This window comes from Musa acuminata, chromosome BXJ1-10 (assembly GCF_036884655.1).
Source record: "Musa acuminata AAA Group cultivar baxijiao chromosome BXJ1-10, Cavendish_Baxijiao_AAA, whole genome shotgun sequence".
In the NCBI taxonomy this organism is placed as follows: domain Eukaryota; kingdom Viridiplantae; phylum Streptophyta; class Magnoliopsida; order Zingiberales; family Musaceae; genus Musa; species Musa acuminata.
In genome coordinates, this window is record NC_088336.1 from 30,814,111 (window position 1) to 30,839,262 (window position 25,152).

At 36.1% G+C, this 25,152-nt stretch overlaps 4 protein-coding genes across 16 annotated transcripts; all 4 read left to right on the plus strand.

The window, feature by feature from the left end:
• Positions 1–1,142: 1,142 nt before the first annotated feature.
• Positions 1,143–3,654, plus strand: LOC103969885 (transcription termination factor MTERF15, mitochondrial-like). The gene is made up of 2 exons (XM_009383523.3): positions 1,143–3,167; positions 3,309–3,654. Exon 1 carries the CDS (start codon positions 1,460–1,462, stop codon positions 2,360–2,362), a length of 903 nt encoding a protein of 300 aa, XP_009381798.3. The 5' UTR covers positions 1,143–1,459; the 3' UTR covers positions 2,363–3,167; positions 3,309–3,654.
• Positions 3,655–6,960: 3,306 nt separating this feature from the next.
• On the plus strand, positions 6,961–9,436 carry LOC103969109 (uncharacterized). Of its 6 annotated transcripts, none has more exons than XM_065088014.1 (3): positions 6,963–8,028; positions 8,132–8,144; positions 8,236–8,324. In XM_065088014.1, exons 1-3 carry the CDS (start codon positions 7,161–7,163, stop codon positions 8,285–8,287), a joined length of 933 nt encoding a protein of 310 aa, XP_064944086.1. In that variant the 5' UTR covers positions 6,963–7,160; the 3' UTR covers positions 8,288–8,324. The 6 variants fall into 6 exon arrangements, with proteins under 6 accessions (XP_064944085.1, XP_064944086.1, XP_009380825.2 ...); XM_009382550.3 differs by lacking the exon at positions 8,132–8,144 and adding an exon at positions 8,914–9,436 and having other exon boundaries at positions 6,970–8,028; positions 8,236–8,398; XM_009382548.3 differs by lacking the exon at positions 8,132–8,144 and adding an exon at positions 8,914–9,436 and having other exon boundaries at positions 6,974–8,028; positions 8,170–8,398.
• A 3,116-nt stretch (positions 9,437–12,552) lies between these two features.
• Positions 12,553–14,339, plus strand: LOC135586096 (uncharacterized). The gene is made up of 2 exons (XM_009382543.3): positions 12,553–13,756; positions 13,853–14,339. Exons 1-2 carry the CDS (start codon positions 12,610–12,612, stop codon positions 13,864–13,866), a joined length of 1,161 nt encoding a protein of 386 aa, XP_009380818.2. The 5' UTR covers positions 12,553–12,609; the 3' UTR covers positions 13,867–14,339.
• Positions 13,976–20,084, plus strand: LOC103969108 (uncharacterized). 8 transcript variants are annotated; one of them, XM_065088009.1, is made up of 5 exons: positions 13,976–14,110; positions 14,685–14,823; positions 15,310–15,379; positions 17,771–19,026; positions 19,741–20,084. In XM_065088009.1, exons 3-4 carry the CDS (start codon positions 15,330–15,332, stop codon positions 18,960–18,962), a joined length of 1,242 nt encoding a protein of 413 aa, XP_064944081.1. In that variant the 5' UTR covers positions 13,976–14,110; positions 14,685–14,823; positions 15,310–15,329; the 3' UTR covers positions 18,963–19,026; positions 19,741–20,084. The 8 variants fall into 8 exon arrangements, with proteins under 8 accessions (XP_064944081.1, XP_064944082.1, XP_064944080.1 ...); XM_065088010.1 differs by having other exon boundaries at positions 14,685–14,766; XM_065088008.1 differs by lacking the exon at positions 13,976–14,110 and adding an exon at positions 14,524–14,580 and having other exon boundaries at positions 14,685–14,766.
• The last annotated feature ends 5,068 nt before the right edge of the window (positions 20,085–25,152 follow it).

The following is a 25,152-nucleotide window of genomic DNA, read 5'->3' on the forward strand; positions in this document are numbered from 1 at the left end:
TTAATTATAACCTAGTTTAATCGATCTCTAATTCTTATTTAATTGATCTAAAATTATCTTAAACTTAATATATTTTAGATTATATTAAGTTTAATTTATGTTAAATATATTTAAATAAATTAAATTACTTCAAAGTCACCTTCAATCGATTTAAATTTATCCAATTAGATTTCGCTCAATCGAACACAAATGAAATAAAGTAAAGATAGTAATATGATATGTTAAGTTAGTCGATGTACTTATTGTATATGACTATGCATATAAAATACCAAGCTATGTCAAAATCATAGCCCATAAACTAATCATATGCACTACACATGATTGTCCATGTTGAGTCGGATTGAATGACTAACTAGGCTTAGCCTGTTGGGTCGAATCTATGGGTTGTAGTTTAGCTTGTGGGTAGAGCCTGATTTGCTAAACGAATTTCAACCTAAATCATAATAATTTTTTAATTTTAAATTATAACATCATGAAATTATAATAAAAATCTCAAACTATTGCAATTGAGTCATTAAAACATAATAAATAGTAATCTATTAAAAATATAAAATTGCATTAAGGGGGAAATAATATTTTTATTCAACTATTAGATAAATCTAATAAAAATTGAATATTACAACTAGTATAATGCATGCAAGATAAAAATTTTCAAAATTATTATAGTATGAATAATTATAATATATTAAATCTAAAAATAAAATTTTAAATATTTGGATGAATATAATAAAATTTTAGAAACTATATATAGCATGAATAATAAAAAAATAAAAAAATATTAATTTTTTAAAAAATATAGAAACACCTAACTGTACGTAGTGAAAAACGAAGAATAGGAATCACCCCTATTAAATAAAAAAAGTCCAACCTTCCAAGGTAATAAATATTTTAATTTATTTATTTATTTAATAAAAAATAATATCACTTAACTTAAAATATTGAATATTTATTTTATAAATTTTATTCATAAGAAAAGAAAGTAAATAATTGTAATTAAACTGAAATATTTAAGCACAGATGAAACCTGTCAAATTAGTATTTTAAGATCATTTTATCCATATTTTTGATATAAATAATTTATTCCTATAATTTTGTTTTTCTTGTGCATTGCGAAGGTTATACACAATACGTATAAGGAGGGTGGTTGTAATTAGGGCGCCGCTGCGGCTGCTCTCTTGTCCCACAACGGCTGCTGCTCCGCTCCGCTCCGTACTCCAACGCCGCAATGGCCTTCTGCCCTTGTTCGAAACCTGCCGCCTTCGAGATCTCCTCTTCTTCTCCTCCTCTGTCGACCCTGCCGCCGCCGTAGGCGGCACCATATCTCCAGATCCCCACTTCATGGTGGAATACCTCGTGAACTCTTGCGGGTTCTCCCCCTCCGAGGTCCGAGGCAGCCAAGTTCTCTAAACCTCTTGCGCACCTCCGATCCACCGAGAAACCCGACGCCGTCCTTAACTTCATGAGATCTCAGGGCCTCGGTGGCGCCGCTATCAGGAAGGTGATATCTTCGGAACCCAATTACCTGTGCTACAACGTGGAGACGAACATCGCCCCGAAGTTTCAGTTCTTACGTGATTCGGGCCTATCGGAGTCGGATATCGTCGATGTCATCCTGAAGAACGTTGTTATTCTGCTCCTCGACGTTCACCGTTCCTTGGTCCCCAAATTGGAGATGTGGGAAAGTCTCTTGGGATCGAGAGAGCTCGTTCTCAAGCATCTCAAGAAGACCCGGTGGTTTTTCTTCTCCAGCGTTGAGAAGAAATTGCATCCTAACCTAAAGTTCTTGAGGGATGAGTGCGGCATTCCTGAAGAAAGGGTCTATGTCGTCTTGAGAAGTCACCCACAATTAATCTCACAGAAACCAGAGTCTCTCCGAGCTTTGGTGGCGAGAGCAGATGAACTGGGGATGCCACGGCAATCTCGGATGTTCGTGCGGACACTTGATGCTCTCCACAACGTAAGCCGAGAAAGGTTCGAGGCCAAGGTCGAGCTCATGAGGAGCTTCGGGTGGTCGGAGTCGGAGTTTTCTTCTGCAGTCAGGAAAGCACCCACCTTCTTATGCATCTCCCTCGATATGTTGCGCAGAAAAGTGGAATTTTTTATCAATGTAGTCGGGTACACTCCTTCCTTCATCGCCTCCCAACCATCTATCTTGCTATATAGTCTGCAGAAGAGGGTAATTCCTCGGTTTCGTGTTTTGGAGATGTTGAATACGAAAGGCTTGTGGACTCGACAAGGCACGTGTTTGTCCTATGTGAAATTATCAAATGCAAAATTCCGGGAGAAGATTGTTCTACCTTACAAAGAAAAGGTTCCTGAGCTTCTTGATATTTTGAGAGCTGGTGAGTGTGAAGGGAAATGAGCCCTTTTATTTGGTATCAGAGGAGGATGAGAAGGGCTTAGCTGCTGGTTTAACTCACATTTGAATTTCTCATCCGGAGCTGAGCAGTGATTCGGCACCTTTTTCCTTGACAACAAGCTGTCTTACATCAACCACCAGCCTTGGCTACTGAGTTGCAGTCCAGTGAATGAATTATTCCTTTGGTGTCATATGGTAGTAATGTTGTAATTGGAAGGTCTATGCAGTGCCCAACACAAAATGTCTTCCAGTTTTACTCACTAAGGTTCATGGAAAAAGTCTGTTCTTTGTTGCAAAGCAGAAGTCCCTGGCCTGTTTGAAATCTCTGATAGATGAAGGTAGATTATTCCCCTAGTTTGAGATTCTGGAAATAGAATGCAAATGGCTTCTCTAAAAGTCTATTGAGGTGTGAGATTCTTCTTATGTGACAAGCTAGTTTAGCATTGATTATAAACCAACTTTGTCTGTATGTGAAAATGCAAATGGCACAGTATTGTTGGTTTCTATGTGAACTGCAGATTTTAGAAATTCTGCTTAGCAGTCCAACGGAGATTATTTTGGATCTTAGGAACATTTGGATTCTGTTTAAGTTGATTCTGAACGGGTATTTGGATTCTGACAAATGTAATTCCGGATCGGTTATTGGTTGTTGGGTGAGTGTGAAAGAGCCATGTTTCAGATTAAGTTATGCAGTATGTATACACCACCAAAGATGACGAGAAGTTAAATGGAGTAGTACTTGCTCTGATGATTTTAGTAGCTGAAAAAAATTTAAACCCCAAAGTGTTGTTTCTATAATTTATTGTAGGTGAGTTTTCACGGATTTATGGATTTGGTTGTCTTCAAGGAGTTGTTATCTTGTCAGTTGAGTTTCTATGCAAACTTGCTCGTGTGCTAATTGGAAGATTCCATTTATGTTTCTGTTATGTATTGTGATATTTGCATGCAGGGGCCTCAATGGAATTTGGAAGACCAGTTTTTGTGTTGATCAGGAGTACCATTGGTTTGGTACTCACCCATTTCTTTTGCATGTAAGAAGGTGTCACTTTGCTTGCAGGTTGAATGGACTTCAGAGAATCAAAACTTGTGTATGTTATACTGAAATGCCTTCAGCCTCATTGGAATTGTTGAGTATGCTATCCTGAATTGTCTTCAGCCTCACTGGAATTGTAGAGTTTGCTATCCTGAAATGTCTTCAGCCTCATTGGAATTGTTGCCCAGGCATTTCCTGCATCAACAAACTCTAACATGCAAACTAATTTATACGCCTAAACATTTTAAAATTGACACCAAAATGTGTATTTCAAATCTCTGTAATTGTCTTTAGGATTTCTTTTAGAGTTAATGATCATTACATCATAAGGTTTTATGTCCCGCATTTAGTGCAGAAATGACTACTTATGATTGTGCAATCTATCCTTACCCATTCTCAGCTACTCTTGTTTCGGCCTCTCCATGCAATTGTGCATATTTTTAATATCACAATTCAGATAAGATCATAAGAATATTGATCATCTTTCTCATATGTAAAATGTTTTCGGAATCTTGATATCAGCTGTTCATCTTTTGCAGCGAATTTTGTGTAGCTGTGCATGAATTGTGGAACTGATAGAACTAACAAGTGCATCAAGAATATTGGAAGGTATGCGAAAACTGCTTTTCTAATTACATTCTTGTTCCTGCCATGCTTGTTTGTAGTGCTATAGAGTATGCTATGAATCTTGTCTCTTGCAAGCAATCATTGGAATTGGTTCTTGGATTCTTGTTCATAGTTTTTGTTTTGTTTTTGAGTGTGTTAGTTTATTTAATCTGTTGCGAGTTTGGTATAACAAGGTTTCAAAATCATTTGGTTATTATCTCAATTCTCAATGGGCATATTGAGACCCACAATCGGCCTAAATTGGGCTTTCCCATTGTGTAGGCTTGCTCAATATTTTCTTACTTTTGTTCGTAAGGCCCAATTTAACCCATTACGTTCCCGTATGCAGCCCGTTTCTCGTGCGTACACTCAACCCTGTATCTTACTTTCTTTAAATGTTTGTTATAGATTGCTCCTCGGGCAATCAGGTAAGTGTGATTTCTGTGAATTCTTCATCAAGTCTGCTGCTTTTTCTTCTTTCTTCCAATTGTAAGTTATGTATCTGTTATCATTCCACAACTATGTGTAAGCATAATATAGATTGGAAGTTAAATATATCTTGCAATGATTGTAAGAATTCTTTAATGTCATGGAGAGTATTCAAGCTGAAGTTTTTGTGGAATCGTTTAACTATTGGTTGTTATTAGCAATAAGTAAGAAGGACATTGCAATAGCATTCTTAGCTTAAGTTTTGATCTGCTAATTACCTTACTTTTCATGAAAGCATGATTGTGCCCTGTGAGATTTTTAATCAAAAGCTAAATTTTCCTCTGCCTTAGATTGGTAATTTTGTGGTGTTACTGTTATGTGTAGCAATATTATGCAATGGAAGGTAAACTTGTGCATTTTAATATTGTCACATCTTTGCAATGATCATAAACATTTTTCAAGTTTCTGGTGGTGCTAGTTTCTCCACTGTTGTTTATAGTTGAGTTCTTAACCTATGTTCTTCCAAGCAAGTTTGCCTTGAGCTAAATGTAGCACCTGTGGGATTTACAATTGAAAGGTACACAGTAAGATGAAGGCAACAGAGGTTCTTAATGACTTACTGGGAATGGATGCTAATATGTTACATAAATGTACTTAAATCCTTTGGGTCTCAATTGACATTACAAAAGGCTTGTTGTAAGTGCAATGCCTTTTGTGCCATGGTGCAGGTGGGAGCTAAGCACAATGATAATATCTATATTAAGATAAAGTGGATGAGGCAAATGTGAATTTTGTTGGTGGATATTTCATGGTGGTCTAATCATAAGTGACAGAAGATTGGATGAAAGAAACAGATTAAGATTTGAGCCTATGAGTGATAAAAGGTATTAGTAAATTAGTCCCTCTCATGGATTGCGTCAGATATCGAATTTATTTTATGTCAAGTCCTCATCATTATTCCGAATTTATTGCTCCCTGTTGCTGCTGAAAGGCTGAAGGGGGGTTCCAGGCTTCTGAAAAGTTCTTTGCCTTGAAACTTGGTTGTCTTGAATGCCCTTCATATTCTGGCCTTTGGCTTATGGATTCTATATTCACAGCCGGAGGGTAATTTATTGGTCCCATGGTTGAGTCCGTCGGTGGCCTATAATTTGACACAGCAGATGATGAATATACCTGATGAGATAATTTTGCTAACTGGGGGTATTCCATTACTAGTTCTTCTTCCAGTCCTGCTGCAATTAATTCCCTCTGAGGCTTTCGAGGATACGGCATCTCTACTTCTTTTTCTGAGATATGAGTATCTTGAAAATAGGAATTCAGGCCTTCGCGTAGTTCTTCTGCTAAAAGTGTAAAAGAATATACATATATATATATATATATATTAGCATTTATCTCTATATCCCTTGCTCCAAGATAAACTGGATTGTTGGATTAATAATAATAATAATAGTCTATAATAATAATTATAGAAGATTGGATTTTGAAAATAATTATTACATAAGTAATTGGGAGGCAGTCAACCTCATTCCTTTCATGTTGTAGAACAGACCACTTCAAAACCATTAAGAAGCTTCATGTGTAAGAATCTTCATACAAAGTCGAATGTGCAAACTAACATATAAGCTCAAAAGGTTTAGATGTGATAATTAAATGTGTATTTCAAGATTCGTTAATTACCTTTAGCTCTTGTAGTAGAGTTTATGATCATTTGCATCACTAGTATTTCAGATTTATGCACACTATCTTCACTCATTCTCAACTCGTTTTTTTTCTGCCTAGCCATGCTTGATATGCGTTTTATATTTTGATATCAGTTGTTCCGTCTTTGCAGCGATTCTGTGCAGGAGTCGTAGAACTGATAGAACTTGCAAGTTCATCAACAATATTGGGAAGATACTCTTTTTTCTTGATGACTGAATAATAACGTCCCAATTCTTTTTGTCGACACACGTATGACTCAATTTTGGGAAGACAGACATTAATGAAATGAATATATGGAAGGAAGTGAGAAAAGTAGAATTCATGAATTTAAATAAGACAAGTAATCTAAGCAAAATCGTGCACTTATTTTATGTTAATGAACCATTGCAATGTGAACATAAAACATAAAAGGATAGGATACTTTCGGATGCTCAGGAAGTTGGCATGTATAGATTGATTGTCTCCAGATTGAAATGTGGCCTGCTATAATTAACAGGTGTTGTCATATATATATAAAGGATACTTTCGGATGCTCACGAAGTTGGCATGTATAGATTGATTGTCTCGGATAATCTGTTCTTTTTTTACATGAGGATCATCGATAATAGTCGATCGGCGAGGTTGCTACTGTTTGGATTGTCAAACAAACGATAAGATAGTGGAGGATAATTGACGAGGTAAAAATATAATGAAACGCATATAAAAGTAGAGTAAAAAGCGATGATCGATAGAAGAAAACTGAATATTAAAAAAATTAATTTTTTTTTAATTTAGGCAGTATCATAAGAAAATTTGAATGTAGAAGTTTTTTTAAAAAAAGAATTCGTCGGATGATCAAATCACTTGTCTCATGTAAAGCGTGTTTTCTTATGGAGAGACAAAATTATATAAATATTTTGTCGATCACTTTATCCATATTTGTGATATAAATAAATTATTCCTGCAGTTTTGTATTTCTTGTGCATAGCGAAGTTTATACACACTATATATAGGAATTAGGTTACCCATTTCAGTTCTCTTTCTTCTCCCACGATGGCGGCTGCGACGCTGCGCTCCGTACTCCGCCGCAATCGCCTCCTTCCCTTGTTCGAAACCTGCCGCCTTCGAGGTCGCCTCTTCTTCTCCTCCTCTGTCGACGCTGCCGCCGTCACCGTAGGCGGCACCATGTCTCCAGATCCCCACTTCATGGTGGAATACCTCGTGAACTCCTGCGGGTTCTCCCCCTCCGAGGCAGCCAAGTTCTCTAAATCCCTTGCGCACCTCCGATCCACCGAGAAACCCGACGACGTCCTTAACTTCATGAGATCTCAGGGCTTCGACGGCGCCGGTATCAGGAAGGTGATATCTGCGGATCCCAGATACTTATGCTACAACGTGGAGAAGAACCTCGCCCCGAAGTTTCAGTTCTTACGCGATTTAGGCCTATCGGAGTCGGATATCGTCGATGCCATCCTGAAGAACAATGGCATCCTCCACTACAACGTTCACCGTTACTTGGTCCCCAAATTGGAGATGTGGGAAAGTCTCTTGGGATCGAGAGAGCTCGTTCTCAAGCATCTCAAGAAGTCAAGATGGTTTTTCTTCTCCAGCGTTGAGAAGACTTTGCAGCCTAACCTAAAGTTCTTGAGGGATGAGTGCGGCATTCCTGAAGAAAGGGTCTCTGTCGTCTTGAGAAGTGACCCAAAATTCATCTCACAGAAACCAGAGTCTCTCCGAGCTTTGGTGGCGAGAGCCGATGAGCTGGGGATGCCACGGCAATCTCGGATGTTCGTGCGGACACTTGTTGCTCTCCACAACGTAAGCAAAGAAAGGTTCGAGGCCAAGGTCGAGCTCATGAGGAGCTTCGGGTGGTCGGAGTCGGAGTTTTCTTCTGCAGTCAGGAAATCACCCACCTTCTTAGGTATCTCCCTCGATATGTTTCGCAGAAAAGTGGAATTTTTTATCAATGTGGTCGGTTACACCCCTTCCTTCATCGCCTCCCAACCATCTATCTTGCTATTTAGTCTGCAGAAGAGGGTAATTCTTCGGTTTCGTGTCACAGAGATGTTGAAATCGAAAGGATTGTGGACTGGACAAGCCAAGTTTACATCGATTCTCTTTTTCTCAGATACCAAATTCATGGAGAAGTTTGTTCTCCCACACAAAGAAAATGTTCCTGAGCTGCTTGATATTTTGAGAGTTGCTGGCACCTGTAAAGGAAATGATACCTTGCATTTGGCATCGGAGGATGAGGAAGGGCTTAGCTGATGGTCTAATTTGTGACGACGAAGGTAGATTATTTCCCTAATTTGACATTTGGGAATTTTCTGCAAAGGGCTTATCTAAAGGTCCATTGTGGTGTGGGAATTTTCTTTTATGACAAGCTAGCTAGATTAACATTGATTATAAATCAAATTTGTTCTGTCTTACTGATTGCTAGCTTAAATTATTTTCTGATTGTCTTTGGCATAGTATTGTTGCTTTGTACGTTAGCTGCATGTTTTAAAAATTCTACATAACAGTCCAACTGAGATTACCTTTGGATATATCGAAGGGACTTTTGGCTTTTGTCCAAATTAATCCAATTCCAGATTGGTTTTTGTTTGGGTTAGTCTTGAAGAGTCATATTTCAGATCAAGTTATGCTGTAAGTATATACAAAATATCACCAAAGATCACAGGAAGTTGCTGCGTAGTAATTGCTCTAACGATTTAAGTGGCTGAAAAACACTTAAACTTCTTTGCAAACTTATGTATTTATGTACTAATTGGATTATTCAAATTTGATTGATTCATTGTAATATTAGTATGCAGTGGCTTCAATGGAATTTGAAAGACCAGTTGCACTGGGTTGATCAGGAGTCACCAGCTCTTCTGAAACGTCTTCAACCTCCTTCGGAATTGCTAAAGCTTTTCTCGCATCAACAAACTCTTGCATGCCTCCATAGGCTTCTGCTCGTCCACTCTTTGTGATTCCAGGTGCAGATCTCTTCATTCTTGGATTTGGTGGATGCAATTTCTCATCATCATAGCTGAAGCTTTTGCTCCACTTGAAAGCCTTCAGAAGGCTGCACAACTAAATTTCTCTAACATCTTTATCGAACTAATTGCCTTGAGTTAGTCAATTCGCTGGTTCCTTAAGAATATTTTGGATGTCATTTTATTTCTTATTTCAAGTCTTCATGTTGTCGATGTGGTCCATGTTTCCCGCATCATGAACCGCGTGGCCCATTGTCTAGTCAATCTTGGAAGGGCTGTAAATTCTCTGTTTTTTTGGGTCTTGTAATGATAGATCAGTCTATCTCAGTATCTAATCCGCTTTAATCTTTATTGAAATTTCTCCTTTTTTGGTGAAAAAAAACTCTAGCATGCAAACTAACATGTAAGCTCAGAAGGTTTAAAAGTGACAATTAAATGTTTATTGCAAGATTCTGTAATTGGCTTTAGTTCTTGTTGTAGAGTTTATGATCATTTACATCACTAGTATTTCTGATTTTTATGCACGCTATCTTGACCCGTTCTCAACCAGTATTTTTCTGGCTATCGATGCCTTTGTGCATGTATTCAGTATCTCATTTCAGATTGGGTCATAAGATCATCATCATCTTTATCAATGCGTGAAATGTGTTTTGGATTTTGATATCATTTGTTCCATCTTTATTCTTTATTCTTTGTCTTGGATAATAATGTCTCAAATCCATAATTTTGATATAAATAATTTATCCATAATTTTGATATAAATAATTTATTACAGTAATTTTTATTCCTATGCATAGTGAAGGACAACTGTTTGAATTATGATACCCGGATGCTCTCCTTTATCTAGTCACAATGCTCGGCTCCTCCTTTCACCGTGATAACCTTTTGTCATTATTCAAAACCTATCGTTCGAGGTCTCTTTTTCTTTTATTTTATCGTCGATTGATTAAAATTATGTTAGGTGTTGTATTGTATCTGACCATATAAATTGAATTATGTTGAATCATGAGTTGAATTATACTTAACTATATGAATTATGTAATACTTAGTCACATTAGTTAGGTTGTGATTGACTACATAGATTGATTTGATAAATCAACTTATATTAAATCAATAATTTAACTCATATTATTAAATTATATCATAATATTTTTTAAAAATACTTTAAAATAATAACTAACCTTAAATCTATTCTTTTTCAAGAATTAACTAATTTAGATTGATAATTTTGAATTTAAAACTAATTAAATTGTACAAATTCATACAAAATTTTTTAAAACATAAATATGTCTAATTAAATAAATGAAAATTATTATTAAATAAACTAATTATTTTAACATCATAATTTCATAATCATTATTTATTAATCATAATATTTTAAAATTAAAACATTATTTTGCATCATATTAATTAAAAAAATTCTACTATTAAATATTTTAAAATATAAATAAAAATGATAATAAAGAAAATAAAGAATCCTACTCGTCCTTGCAATCCTATCATCAAAATTTTTTTTTTCTTAATCCTTCGTCCAACTTATAAGAGAGGGGAATTAATGAGGAATAGTAGAAGACGAACTCTTCTCGATAGATAAATAATATTTTTATTTTACTTTCATACAAAAATGGATTGTAATATTAATTTTACATTGTCCACACACAAAAATAAAATTTAAAATATTTGCTTTTTAAGAATCATATCAGAAAATAAATCAATTAATAATTTAATAAATCAATAAAATTCTTAATTTGTTCAAATAATAAAAAATAATTTTAATTAGTTTAAAGTATATTAAATAAATAAATTAAAATAACAATATATGATTTATAATAATTAATTGATGTTAAGAAAAAAAAATCTATGATTACAAAAATCTTGAAGTTTCAGAACACCTAACATCTATAAAAGGGAAGAGTTGAGCTGAAGCATTACGAGAAAAAAAAAAAAGTTCAAAAGTGGTGCAGAAACAAACATAATAGCCACGCAAAAATGGTTACTGGTTCAAGTAAAAGACATGTGATTAAGTAATTGAACTTTTAATCCACAACGCCAAGCTGAATCACTACATAATAAGAGTCGCCAGAAATCCACAGTTGTTAAAATAAGTTGCTATAAAAAATAAAAATCAGACACGAAGTAACTTCAGCTTATCAAAAAGAAAAATGAAAATGAGAAGCAGAGAGGTCATCTTTTCCCCCTCGACATCAACTCCATACGTTGCAGGGAACTCCAAGATATCATTGTCTAAATATCATCGATAAATATCACATATATATATATATATATATATATATAATAATTTATTTATACATCAAAATAAAAGTTAAAAATAATCATAGGTTTTATTCATAAACATAATAATATAAATTCAAAAATAAACATTCAACTTCAAGTCTAAGGTTTAGCTTTCAAAAAAAAAATAACCGAAAAAATTTTCAGAGTCCCCTTCAATCTATTTAAATTTATCAGATTAGATTTCGCTCAATCAAACACAAATGAGATAAATTAAAGATAATAAGTTAGATTGCATAGTAATATAATAGGTTAAGTTAGTCAATATGCTAATCATTTGCATTGTACATGATCATGCATATAACATACTAAGCTACGCAGTCTATGAACTAATCATGTATACTACATATGATTATCCATGTTGAGCCGGATTAAGTGATTAACCAAGCTTAGCATGTTCGTTGGGTCTAATCTACGGGTTGTAGTTTAGCTTGTGAGTAGAGTCTGACTTACTAAATAGATTTTAACTTAAATCATAATTATTTTTTTAATTTTAAATTATAGCATCATCAAATTATAATCAAAACACCAAACTATTATAATTGAGTCATTAAAATATAATAAATATTAATAGATTAAAAATATAAATTTACATTAAAGGGAAAATAATATTTTTACTCAACTATTGTACAAATCTAATAGAAATTGAATATTACAACTAGTATGTTGCAAGATAAAAATTTTAAAAATGATTGTAGTATGAATAATTATAATATATTAAATCCAAAAAAAATTAAATATTTGGATGAATATAATAAAATTTTAGAAACTATATATAGCATGAATAAAAAAATAATAATAATAATAATATTTTTTAAAAAAATATACAAGCGCCTACCTCTCTTATTCTGATTTGAAGTAGTGAAAAACTAAGAAAAGGAAATCGCACCTATTAAATAAAAAGAGTCGAGCCTTCCAAGGTAATAAATATTTTAATTGTTATATTTATTTAATTAATAAAAATAATATCACTTAACTTAAAATATTGAATATTTATTTTATAATTTTTATTCATAAGAAAAGAAAGTAAGTAATTGTACTTAAACTGAATGATTTAAGGACAGATGAAACCTGTCAAATTAGTATTTTAAGATCATTTTATCCATATTTTTGATATAAATAATTTATTCCTATAATTTTATATTTCTTGTGCATACCGAAGGTTATACGCACTTCGTTTAAGGAGCGTGGTTGTAATTAGGGTGCCGCTGCGGCTGCACTCTTGTCCCACAATGGCTGCTGCTCCGCTCCGCTCCGTACTCCGCCGCAATGGCCTTCTGCCCTTGTTCGAAACCTGCCGCCTTCGAGATCTCCTCTTCTTCTCCTCCTCTGTCGACGCTGCCGCCGCCGTAGGCGGCACCATATCTCCAGATCCCCACTTCATGGTGGAATACCTCGTGAACTCCTGCGGGTTCTCCCCCTCCGAGGCAGCCATGTTCTCTGAACCCCTTGCGCACCTCCGATCCACCGAGAAACCCGACGCCGTCCTTAACTTCATGAGATCTCAGGGCTTCGATGGCGCCGGTATCAGGAAGGTGATATCTGGGGATCCCAGATACTTATGCTGCAACGTGGAGAAGAACCTCACCCCGAAGTTTCAGTTCTTACGCGATTTGGGCCTATCGGAGTCGGACATCGTCGATGTCATCCGGAATAACGATGACATCCTCTGCCGCAACGTTCACCGTTCCTTCGGCCCCAAATTGGAGACATGGGAAAGTCTCTTGGGATCGAGAGAGCTCGTTCTCAAGCATCTCAAGAAGTCAGGATGGTTTTTCTTCTCCAGCGTCGAGAAGACATTGCATCCTAACCTAAAGTTCTTGAGGGATGAGTGCGGCATTCCGGAAGAAAGGTTCTCTCTCGTCTTGAGAAGTCACCCACAATTAATCTCACAGAAACCAAAGTCACTCCGAGCTTTGGTGGCGAGAGCCGATGAGCTGGGGATGCCACGGCAATCTCGGATGTTCATGTGGACACTTGTTGTTTTCCACAACGTAAGCCAAGAAAGGTTCGAGGCCAAGGTCGAGCTCATGAGGAGCTTCGGGTGGTCGGAGTCGGAGTTTTCTTCTGCAGTCAGGAAAGCACCCACCTTCTTACGCGTGTCCGTCGACATGATGCGCAGAAAAATGGAATTTTTTATCAATATAGTCGGGTACACCCCTTCCTTCATCGCCTCCCAACCAACTATCTTGCTATATGGTCTGCAGAAGAGGGTAATTCCTCGGTTTCGTGTTTTGGAGATGTTGATTACGAAAGGCTTGGGGACTCGACTAGGCAAGTTTTCGTACTATGTGAAATTATCAAATACAAAATTCCGGGAGAAGATTGTTCTACCTTACAAAGAAAAGGTTCCTGAGCTTCTTGATATTTTGAGAGCAGGTGAGTGTGAAGGGAAATGAGCCCTTTTATTTGGTATCAGAGGAGGATGAGAAGGGCTTAGCTGATGGTCTAACTCACATTTGAATTTCTCAACAGGAGCTGAGCAGTGATTCGGCACCTTTTCCCTTGACAACAAGCTGTCTTACATCGACCACCAGCCTTGGCTACTGAGGTGCAGTCCAGTGAAAGAATTATTCCTTTGGTGCCATATGGTAGTAATGTTGTAATTGGAAGGTCTACGCATTGCCCAACACAAAATGTCTTCCAGTTTTACTCATTAAGGTTCATGGAAAAGTCTGTTCTTTGTTGCAAAGCACAAGTCCCTGGCCTGTTTGAAATCTCTGATAGATGAAGGTAGATTATTCCCCTAGTTTGAGATTCTGGAAATAGAATGCAAATGGCTTCTCTAAAAGTCTATTGAGGTGTGAGATTCTTCTCATGTGACAAGCTAGTTTAGCATTGATTATAAACCAACTTTGTTTGTATGTGACAATGCAAATGGCACAGTATTGTTGGTTTGTATGTGAACTGCAGATTTTAGAAATTCTGCTTAGCAGTCCAACGGAGATTATTTTGGATCTTAGGAACATTTGGATTCTGTTTAAGTTGATTCTGAAAGGGTATTTGGATTCTGTCCAATGTAATTCCGGATCGGTTATTGGTTGTTGGGTGAGTGTGAAAGAGCCATGTTTCAGATTAAGTTATGCAGTATGTATACACCACCAAAGATAACGAGAAGTTAAATGGAGTAGTACTTGCTCTGATGATTTTAGTAGCTGAAAAAAATTTAAACCCCAAAGTGTTGTTTCTATAATTTGTTGTAGGTGAGTTTTCATCTTGTCAGTTGAGTTTCTATGCAAACTTGCTCGTGTGCTAATTGGAAGATTCCATTTATGTTTCTGTTATGTATTGTGATATTTGCATGCAGGGGCCTCAATGGAATTTGGAAGACCAGTTTTTGTGTTGATCAGGATTACCATTGGCTTGGTACTCACCCATTTCTTTTGCATGTAAGAAGGTGTCACTTTGCTTGCAGGTTGAATGGACTTCAGAGAATCAAAACTTGTGTATGTTATACTGAAATGCCTTCATCCTCATTGGAATTGTTGAGTATGCTATCCTGAAATGTCTTCAGTCTCACTGGAATTGTAGAGTTTGCTATCCTGAAATGTCTTCAGCCTCATTGGAATTGTTGCCCAGGCATTTCCTGCATCACAACAAACTCTAACATGCAAACTAATTTATACGCCTAAACATTTTAAAATTGACAACAAAATGTGAATTTCAAATCTCTGTAATTGTCTTTAGGATTTCTTTTAGAGTTAATGATCATTGCATCATAAGGTTTTATGTCCCGCATTTAGTGCAGAAATGACTACTTATGATTGTGCAAACTATCCTTACCCATTCTCAGCTACTCTTGTTTTGGCCTCTCCATGCAATTGTGCATATTTTTAATATCACAATTCAGATAAGATCATAAGAATATTGATCATCTTTCTCATATGTAAAATGTTTTCGGAATCTTGATATCAGCTGTTCATCTTTTGCAGCGAATTTTGTGTAGCTGTGCATGAATTGTGGAACTGATAGAACAAACAAGTGCATCAAGAATATTGGAAGGTATGCGAAAACTGCTTTTCTAATTACATTCTTGTTCCTGCCATGCTTGTTTGTAGTGCTATAGAGTATGCTATGAATCTTGTCTCTTGCAAGCAATCATTGGAATTGGTTCTTGGATTCTTGTTCATAGTTTTTGTTTAATTTTTGAGCGTGTTAGTTTATTTAATCTGTTGCGAGTTTGGTATAACAAGGTTTCAAAATCATTTGGTTATTATCTCAATTCTCAATGGGCATATCGAGACCCATAATCGGCCTAAATTGGGCTTTCCCATTGTGTAGACTTGCTCAATATTTCTTACTTTTGTTCGTAAGGCCCAATTGAACCCATTACGGACCGTATGCAGCCCGTTTCTCGTGCGTACACTCAACTGTGTATCTTACTTTCTTTAAATGTTTGTTATAGATTGCTCCTCATGCAATCAGGTAAGTGTGATTTCTGTGAATTCTTCATCAAGTCTGCTGGTTTTTCTTCTTTCTTCCAATTGTAAGTTATGTATCTGTTTTCATTACACAACTATGTGTAAGCATAATATAGATTGGAAGTTAAATATCTCTTGCAATGGATGCTAATATGTTACATAAATGTAGTTAAATCCTTTGGGTCTCAATGACATTACAAAAGGCTTGTTGTAAGTGCAATGCCTTTTGTGCCATGGTGCAGGTGGGAGCTAAGCACAATGATAATATCTATATTAAGATAAAGTGGATGAGACAAATGTGAATTTTGTTGCTGGATATTTCATGGTGGTCTAATCATAAGTGACAGAAGATTGGATGAAAGAAACAGATTAAGATTTGAGCCTATGAGTGATAAAAGGAATTAGTAAATGATCTCTCTCATGGATTGCGTCAGATATCGAATTTATTTTGTGTCTAAGTCCTCATCATTATTCCGACATTTTTTTTTGTAATCAATGATGATTGTGGTTAACTATTTAACTCTATATGTGTAAAAGAATATATATATATATATTAGCATTTATCTCTATATCCCTTGCTCCAAGATCCTAGCTCCAAGATAAATTGGATTGTTGGATTGATAATAATAATAATAGTCTAAAATAATAATTATAGAAGATTGGATTTTGGAAATAATTATTACATAAGGAATTGGGAGGCAGTCAACCTCATTCCTTTCATGTTGTAGAACAGACCACTTCAAAACCATTAAGAAGCTTCATGTGTAAGAATCTTCATACAAAGTCTAACGTGCAAACTAACATGTAAGATCAAAACGTTTAGAAGTGACAATTAAATGTGTATTTCAAGATTCGTTAATTACCTTTCGCTCTTGTAGTATAGTTTATGATCATTTGCATCACTAGTATTTCAGATTTATGCACACTATCTTCACTCATTCCCAACTCGATTTTTTTCTGCCTAGCCATGTCTGATATGCGTTTTATATTTTGATATCAGTTGTTCCGTCTTTGCTGTGCAGGAGTCGTAGAACTGATAGAACTTGGAAGTTCATCAACAATATTGGGAAGATACTCTTTTTTCTTTATGACTGAATAATAACGTCCCAATTCTTTTTGTCAACACACGTATGTCTCAATTTTGGGAAGACTGACATTATTGAAATGAATATATGGAAGGAAGTGAGAAAAGTAGAATTCATGAATTTAAATAAGACAAGTAATCTAAGCAAAATCGTGCACATATTTCATGTTAATGAACCAATGCAATGTGAACATAAAGCATAAAAGGATAGGATACTTTCGGATGCTCACGAAGTTGGCATGTATAGATTGATTGTCTCCAGATTGAAAATGTGGCCTGCTATAATTAACAGGTGTTGTGATATATATATATATATATATATACATATATATATATATATATATATATATATATATACATATATATATACATATATATATATATATATACATATATATATATATATATATATATATATATATATATCTTTGCATCGATTCTCGGATAATCTGTTCTTTTTTTACATGAGGATCATCGATAATAGTCGATCGGCGAGGATTGCTAATGTTTGGATTGTCAAACAAACGATAAGATAGTGGAGGATAATTGATGAGGTAAAAATATAATGAAACGCATATAAAAGTACAGTAAAAAGCGATGATCGATAGAAGAAAATTGAATATTAAAAAAATTAATTTTTTTAATTTAGGCAATATCATAAGAAAATTTGAATGTAGAAGTTTTTTTTAAAAAAGAATTCGTCGGATGATCAAATCACTTTTCTCATGTAAAGCGTGTTTTCTTATGGAGAGACAAAATTATATAAATATTTTGTCGATCACTTTATCCATATTTGTGATATAAATACATTATTCCTGCAGTTTTGTATTTCTTGTGCATAGCGAAGCTTATACACACTATATATAGGAATTAGGGTACCCCTTTCAGGTCATTTTCCTCTCCCACGATGGCGGCTGCGACGCTGCGCTCCGTACTCCGCCGCAATCGCCTCCTTCCCTTGTTCGAAACCTGCCGCCTTCGAGATCGCCTCTTCTTCTCCTCCTCTGTCGACGCTGCCGCCGTCACCGTAGGCGGCACCATGTCTCCAGATCCCCACTTCATGGTGGAATACCTCCTGAACTCCTGCGGGTTCTCCTCCTCCGAGGCAGCCAAGTTCTCTAAATCCCTTGCGCACCTCCGATCCACCGAGAAACCCGACGACGTCCTTAACTTCATGAGATCTCAGGGCTTCGACGGCGCCGGTATCAGGAAGGTGATATCTGCGGATCCCAGATACTTATGCTACAACGTGGAGAAGAACCTCGCCCCGAAGTTTCAGTTCTTACGCGATTTGGGCCTATCTGAGTCGGATATCGTCGATGCCATCCTGAAGAACAATGGCATCCTCCACTACAACGTTCACCGTTACTTGGTCCCCAAATTGGAGATGTGGGAAAGTCTCTTGGGATCGAGAGAGCTCGTTCTCAAGCATCTCAAGAAGTCAAGATGGTTTTTCTTCTCCAGCGTTGAGAAGACTTTGCAGCCTAACCTAAAGTTCTTGAGGGATGAGTGCGGCATTCCTGAAGAAAGGGTCTCTGTCGTCTTGAGAAGTGACCCAAAATTCATCTCACAGAAATCAGAGTCTCTCCGAGCTTTGGTGGCGAGAGCCGATGAGCTGGGGATGCCACGGCAATCTCGGATGTTCGTGCGGACACTTGTTGCTCTCCACAACGTAAGCAAAGAAAGGTTCGAGGCCAAGGTCGAGCTCATGAGGAGCTTCGGGTGGTCGGAGTCGGAGTTTTCTTCTGCAGTCAGGAAATCACCCACCTTCTTAGGTATCTCCCTCGATATGTTTCGCAGAAAAGTGGAATTTTTTATCAATGTGGTCGGTTACACCCCTTCCTTCATCGCCTCCCAACCATCTATCTTGCTATTTAGTCTGCAGAAGAGGGTAATTCTTCGGTTTCGTGTCACAGAGATGTTGAAATCGAAAGGATTGTGGACGGGACAAGCCAAGTTTCCATACATTCTCGCATTATCAGATACCAAATTCTTGGAGAAGTTTGTTCTCCCTCACGAAGAAAATGTTCCTGAGCTGCTCGATATTTTGAGAGTTGATGGCGTGTGTAAAGGAAAATGATACCTTTCATTTGGTATCGGAGGCTGAGAAAGGGCTTAGCTGATGGTCTAATTTGCCAACAAAGGTAGATTATTCCCCTAATTTGATATTTGGGAATTTTCTGAAAAGGGCTTATCTAAAGGTCCATTTAGGTGTGGGATTTTTCTTTTATGACAAGCTAGGTAGATTAACATTGATTATAAATCAAATTTTTTCTGTCTTGCTGATTGTCTTTGGCATAGTATTGTTGGTTTGTCTGTAAACTGAATGTTTTAGAAATTCTACATGACTGTCCAACTGAGATGACCTTTGGATCTATTGTGGGGACTTTTGGATTTTGTCCAAATTAATTTCAATTCTGGATTGGTTTTTGTTTGGGTAAGTCCTGATGAGTCATGTTTCAGATCAAGTTATGCAGTATATAGAAAATATCACCAAAGATCACAAGAAATTGTTGAGTGGTAATTACTCTAATGATTTAACTGGCTGAAAAAAACTTAAACACCAAAGAGTTGTTTCTGTAATTTGATTTTAAATGAGTCATCACCCAATTTATGGATTTGGATATATCTAAGGTGTTTTCTCTTGTCAGTGGAGGCTTCTTTGCAAACTTATTTATTTATGAACTAATTGGAATATTCAAATTTGATTTATGCATTGTAATATTAGTATGCAGTGGCTTCAATGGGATTTGAAAGACCAGTTGCACTGGGTTGATAAGGAGTCACCAGCTTTAGTGCTAACTATGCTCTCATCATCATAGCTGATGCTTCTGCTCGTCCACCCTTTGTGATTCCAGGTGCAGATCTCTTCATTCTTGGAGTTCATTCTTGGATTTGGTGGATGCAACTTCTCATCATCATAGCTGAAGCTTCTGGTCTACTTGAAAGCCTTCAGAAGGCTGCACAACTAAATTTCTCCAACATCTGAATCGAACTAATTCCCTTGAGTTAGTCGATTCACTGGTTCCTTCTTTTATTTCTTTGTTCAAGTCTTTATGTTGTCGATGTGGTCCATGTTTCCCGCATCATGAAAGGCGTGGGCCATTGGCTAGTCAATCTTGGAAGGACTGTAAATTCTGTCTTTTTGGTTCTTGTAATAATAGATCAATCTAGCTCGGTATCTAATCCACTTTAATCTTTAATGAAATTTCTCCTTTTTCGGTAAAAAAAGAAAAAAAACAAACTCTAACATGCAAACTAACATGTAAGCTCAGAAGGCTTAAAAGTGACAATTAAATGTGTATTGCAAGATTCTGTAATTGGCTTTAGTTGTTGTTGTAGAGTTTATGATCATTTACATCACTAGTATTTCTGATTTTTATGCACACTATCTTGACCCGTTCTCAACCAGTATTTTTCTGGCTATCCATGCCTTTTTGCCTGTATTCAGTATCTCATTTCAGATAGGGTCATAAGATCATCACTCATCTTTATCAATGCGTGAATTGTGTTATTGATTTTGATATCAGTTGTTCCATCTTTATTCTTTGTCTTGGATAATAACGTCCCAAATCGTTATGTCAACTCAAGTCTCAATTTTGGTCAGACAGACATTAATGAAATGATTATATGGAAGGAACTTAGAAAAGTAGAATTCATAAATTTAAATAAGACGAGGAATCAAAGCAAAATTATGCACTTATATATCATGTTAATGAACCGATGCAACGTGAACATACAACAACATATGCATTTTCAAACAAGGATTGGGTATTTATGGATGATCACGAAGTTGGAATGTATAGATTGATGTCTTCATATTGAAATGTGGCCTGCTATAATTAACAAGTGTTATTTTACAGATATAGTATATTGATGTACAGTCAATTTTAATTAAATATCATATTATCCATCATCAACTTCAATCGAGCTTTTTTTTTTTTGAATTTTTACGAGTCATAAATACTATTCAAAGCATATTAATTTAAACACAAGAAATCATGTTTTGAACGATCATAAGATTGTTTTTTTTTTTAATTCTGGTGTAACAATAAATTATTTTTGGATCAAATAAATGAATAATTTTATATCTTTATAAAGATACAAAATCATATAAATATTTTGTAGATAACTTTATCCATAATTTTGATATAAATAATTTATTACAGTAATTTTTATTCCTATGCATATCGAAGGACAACTGTTTGAATTATGACACCCGGATGCTCTCCTTTATCTAGTCACAATGCTCGGCTCCTCCTTTCACCGTGATAACCTTTTGTCATTATTCAAATCCTATCGTTCGAGGTCTCATTTTCTTTTATTTTATCGTCGATTGATTAAGATTATGTTTAGATCAAATAAGTTAACAAGAAAATGATGATTGAGTTTTGCCTAACCGTAGGTGTTGTATCGTATACCATATGAATTGAGTTATATTGAATCATATGAGTTGAATTATACTTAACTATATGAATTATGTTATACTTAGTCACATGAGTTAGGTTATGCTTGACTGCATAGATTGATTTGATTAATCAACTTACATTAAATCATTAATTTAACTCATATTATTAAATTATATCATGATATTTTTTAAAAAATATTTTAAAATAATAATTAACATTAAATCTATTCTTTTTCAAGAATTAACTAATTTAGATTCATAATTTTAAATTTAAAACTAATTAAATTGTACAAATTCATACATAATTTTTTAAAACATAAATATGTCTAATTAAATAAATTATTATTATTATTAAATTAACTAATTATTTTAACATCATAATTTCATAATCATTATTTACTAATCATAATATTTTTAAAATTAAAATATTATTTTGCATCATATTAATTAAAACAATTCTACTATTAAATATTTTAAAATATAAATAAAAATGATAATAAAGAAAATAAAGAATCCTACGCGTCCTTGCAATCATGTCATCAAGGGAGAATTACCGAGGAATAGTAGAAGATGAACTCTTCTCGATAGATAAATAATATTTTTATTTTACTTCGTACAAAAATGGATTGTAATATTAATTTTACATTGTCCACACACAAAAATAAAATTTAAAATATTTGCTTTTTAAGAATCATATCAGAAAATAAATCAATTAATAATTTAATAAATCGATGAAATTCTTAATACCTCATGATGGAATACCTCATGAACTCTAAACCCCTTCGAGGCAGCCAAGGTCTGTAAACCCCTTGCGCACCTCCGAGCCATCGAGAAACCCGACATCGTCCCTAACTTCATGAGATCTCAGGGCTTCGACAGCGCTGGTATCAGGAAGGTGATATCTTCAAGACCCAATTACTTTTGCTGCAACGTGGAGAAGAACCTCGTCCCGAAGTTTCAATTCTTACGCGATTTAGGCCTATCGGAGTCTGACATCATCGATGTCATCCAGAATAACGATGACATCCTCTACCTCTAACCATTACCATTGTGTTATTAAAACATGATATTAACTTAAAATGTTGAATATCTATTTTATAAATTTTATTCATAAGAAAAATTTATCCATATTTTTTATATAAATAATTTATTCCTATAATTTTGTATTTCTTGTGCTTAGCGAAGGGTTGTACGGACTACAGATGAAAGCGGGTTGTTTGTATCAGGGTGCCGTTGCGTCAGCTCTCTTTCGTCCCACAATGGCGGCTGCGACGCTCCGCTCCGTGCTCCGCCGCAATAGCCTCCTGCCCTTGTTCGAAACTCACCGCCTTCGAGATCTCTTCTACTTCTCCTCCTCTGTCGACCCTGCCGCCGCCGTAGGCGGCACCATATCTCCAGATCCCCACTTCATGGTGAAATACCTCGTGAACTCCTGCGGGTTCTCCCCCTCCGAGGCAGCCAAGTTCTCTAAACCTCTTGCGCACCTCCGATCCACCGAGAAACCCGACGCCGTCCTTAACTTCATGAGATCTCAGGGCTTCGATGGCGCCGGTATCAGGAAGGTGATATCTGCGGATCCCAGCTACTTACGCTGCAACGTGGAGAAAAACTTGGCCCCGAAGTTTCAGTTCTTACGCGATTTGGGCCTATCGGAGTCGGATATCGTCGATGCCATCCTGAAGAACCAGGCCATCCTCCTTCACAACGTTCACCGTTCCTTCGTCCCCAAATTGGAGATGTGGGAAAGTCTCTTGTGATCGAGAGAGCTCGTTCTCAAGCATCTCAAGAAGACAACACGGTTTTTCTTCTACAGCGTTGAGAAGACATTGCATCCTAACCTAAAGTTCTTGCGGGATGAGTGCGGCATTCCTGAAGAAAGGGTCTCTGTCGTCTTGATAAGTCACCCACAATTAATCACAAATAAACCAAAGTCACTCCGAGCTTTGGTGGCGAGAGCCGATGAGCTGGGGATGCCACGGCAATCTCGGATGTTCGTGTGGACACTTGATGTTCTCCAAATGGTAAGCAAAAAAAGGTTCGAGGCCAAGTTCGAGCTCATGAGGAGCTTCGGGTGGTCGGAGTCGGAGTTTTCTTCTGCAGTCAGGAAAGCACCCACCTTCTTACGCATGTCCCTCGACATGTTGCGCAGAAAAGTGGAATTTTTTATCAATGTGGTCGGTTACACCCCTTCCTTCATCGCCGACAAATCATATCTCTTGCTATATGGTCTGCAGAAGAGGGTAATTCCTCGGTTTCGTGTGACGGAAATGTTGAAATTGAAAGGATTGTGGACTGGACAATGCAAGTTTACATCGATTCTCGTTTTCTCAGATACCAAATTCATGGAGAAGTTTGTTCTCCCACACAAAGAAAATGTTCCTGAGCTGCTTGATATTTTGAGAGTTTCTGGCACCTGTAAAGGAAATGATACCTTGCATTTGGCATCGGAGGATGAGGAAGGGCTTAGCTGATGGTCTAATTTGTGACGACGAAGGTAGATTATTTCCCTAATTTGACATTTGGGAATTTTCTGCAAAGGGCTTATCTAAAGGTCCATTGTGGTGTGGGAATTTTCTTTTATGACAAGCTAGCTAGATTAACATTGATTATAAATCAAATTTGTTCTGTCTTACTGATTTCTAGCTTAAATTATTTTCTGATTGTCTTTGGCATAGTATTGTTGCTTTGTACGTTAGCTGCATGTTTTAAAAATTCTACATAACAGTCCAACTGAGATTACCTTTGGATCTATCGAAGGGACTTTTGGCTTTTGTCCAAATTAATTCCAATTCCAGATTGGTTTTTGTTTGGGTAAGTCTTGGAGAGTCATATTTCAGATCAAGTTATGCAGCAAGTATATACAAAATATCACCAAAGATCACAGGAAGTTGCTGAGTAGTAGTTGCTCTAACGATTTAAGTGGCTGAAAAACACTTAAACTTCTTTGCAAACTTATGTATTTATGTACTAATTGGAATATTCAAATTTGATTGATGCATTGTAATATTAGTATGCAGTGGCTTCAATGGAATTTGAAAGACCAGTTGCACTGGGTTGATCAGGAGTCACCAGCTCTTCTGAAATGTCTTCAACCTCCTTGGAATTGCTAAAGCTTTTCTCGCATCAACAAACTCTTGCATGCCTCCATAGGCTTCTGCTCGTCCACCCTTTGTGATTCCAGCAGCAGATCTCTTCATTCTTGGAGTTCATCCTTGGATTTGGTGGATGCAACTTCTCATCATCATAGTTGAAGCTTCTGCTCTACTCGAAAGCTTTCGGAAGGCTGCACAACTAAATTTCTCCAACATCTGAATCGAACTAATTGCCTTGAGTAGTCGATTCGCTGGTTCCTTAAGAATATTTTGGATATCATTTTATTTCTTATTTCAAGTCTTTATGTCGTCGATGTGGTCCATGTTTCCCGCATCATGGACCGCGTGGCCCATTGGCTAGTCAATTTCAGAAGGACTGTAAATTCTCTTTGTTTTTTTGGGTCTTGTAATTATAGATCAGTCTAGCTCAGTATCTAATCCACTTTAATCTTTAATGAAATTTCTCTATTTTCGGTAAAAAAAACAGAAACTCTAACATGCAAACTAACATGTAAGATCAGAAGGTTTAAAAGTGACAATTAAATGTGTATTGCAAGATTCTGTAATTGGCTTTAGTTCTTGTTGTAGAGTTTATGATCATTTAAATAAGACAAGTAGTCAAAGCAAAATTATGCACTTATATCATGTTAGTGAACATACAACAACATGCGTATTTTCAAACAAAGTATAGGGTATTTATGGATGATCACGTAGTTGGGATGTATATATTGATGTCTTCAGATTGAAATGTGGCCTGCTATAATTAACAA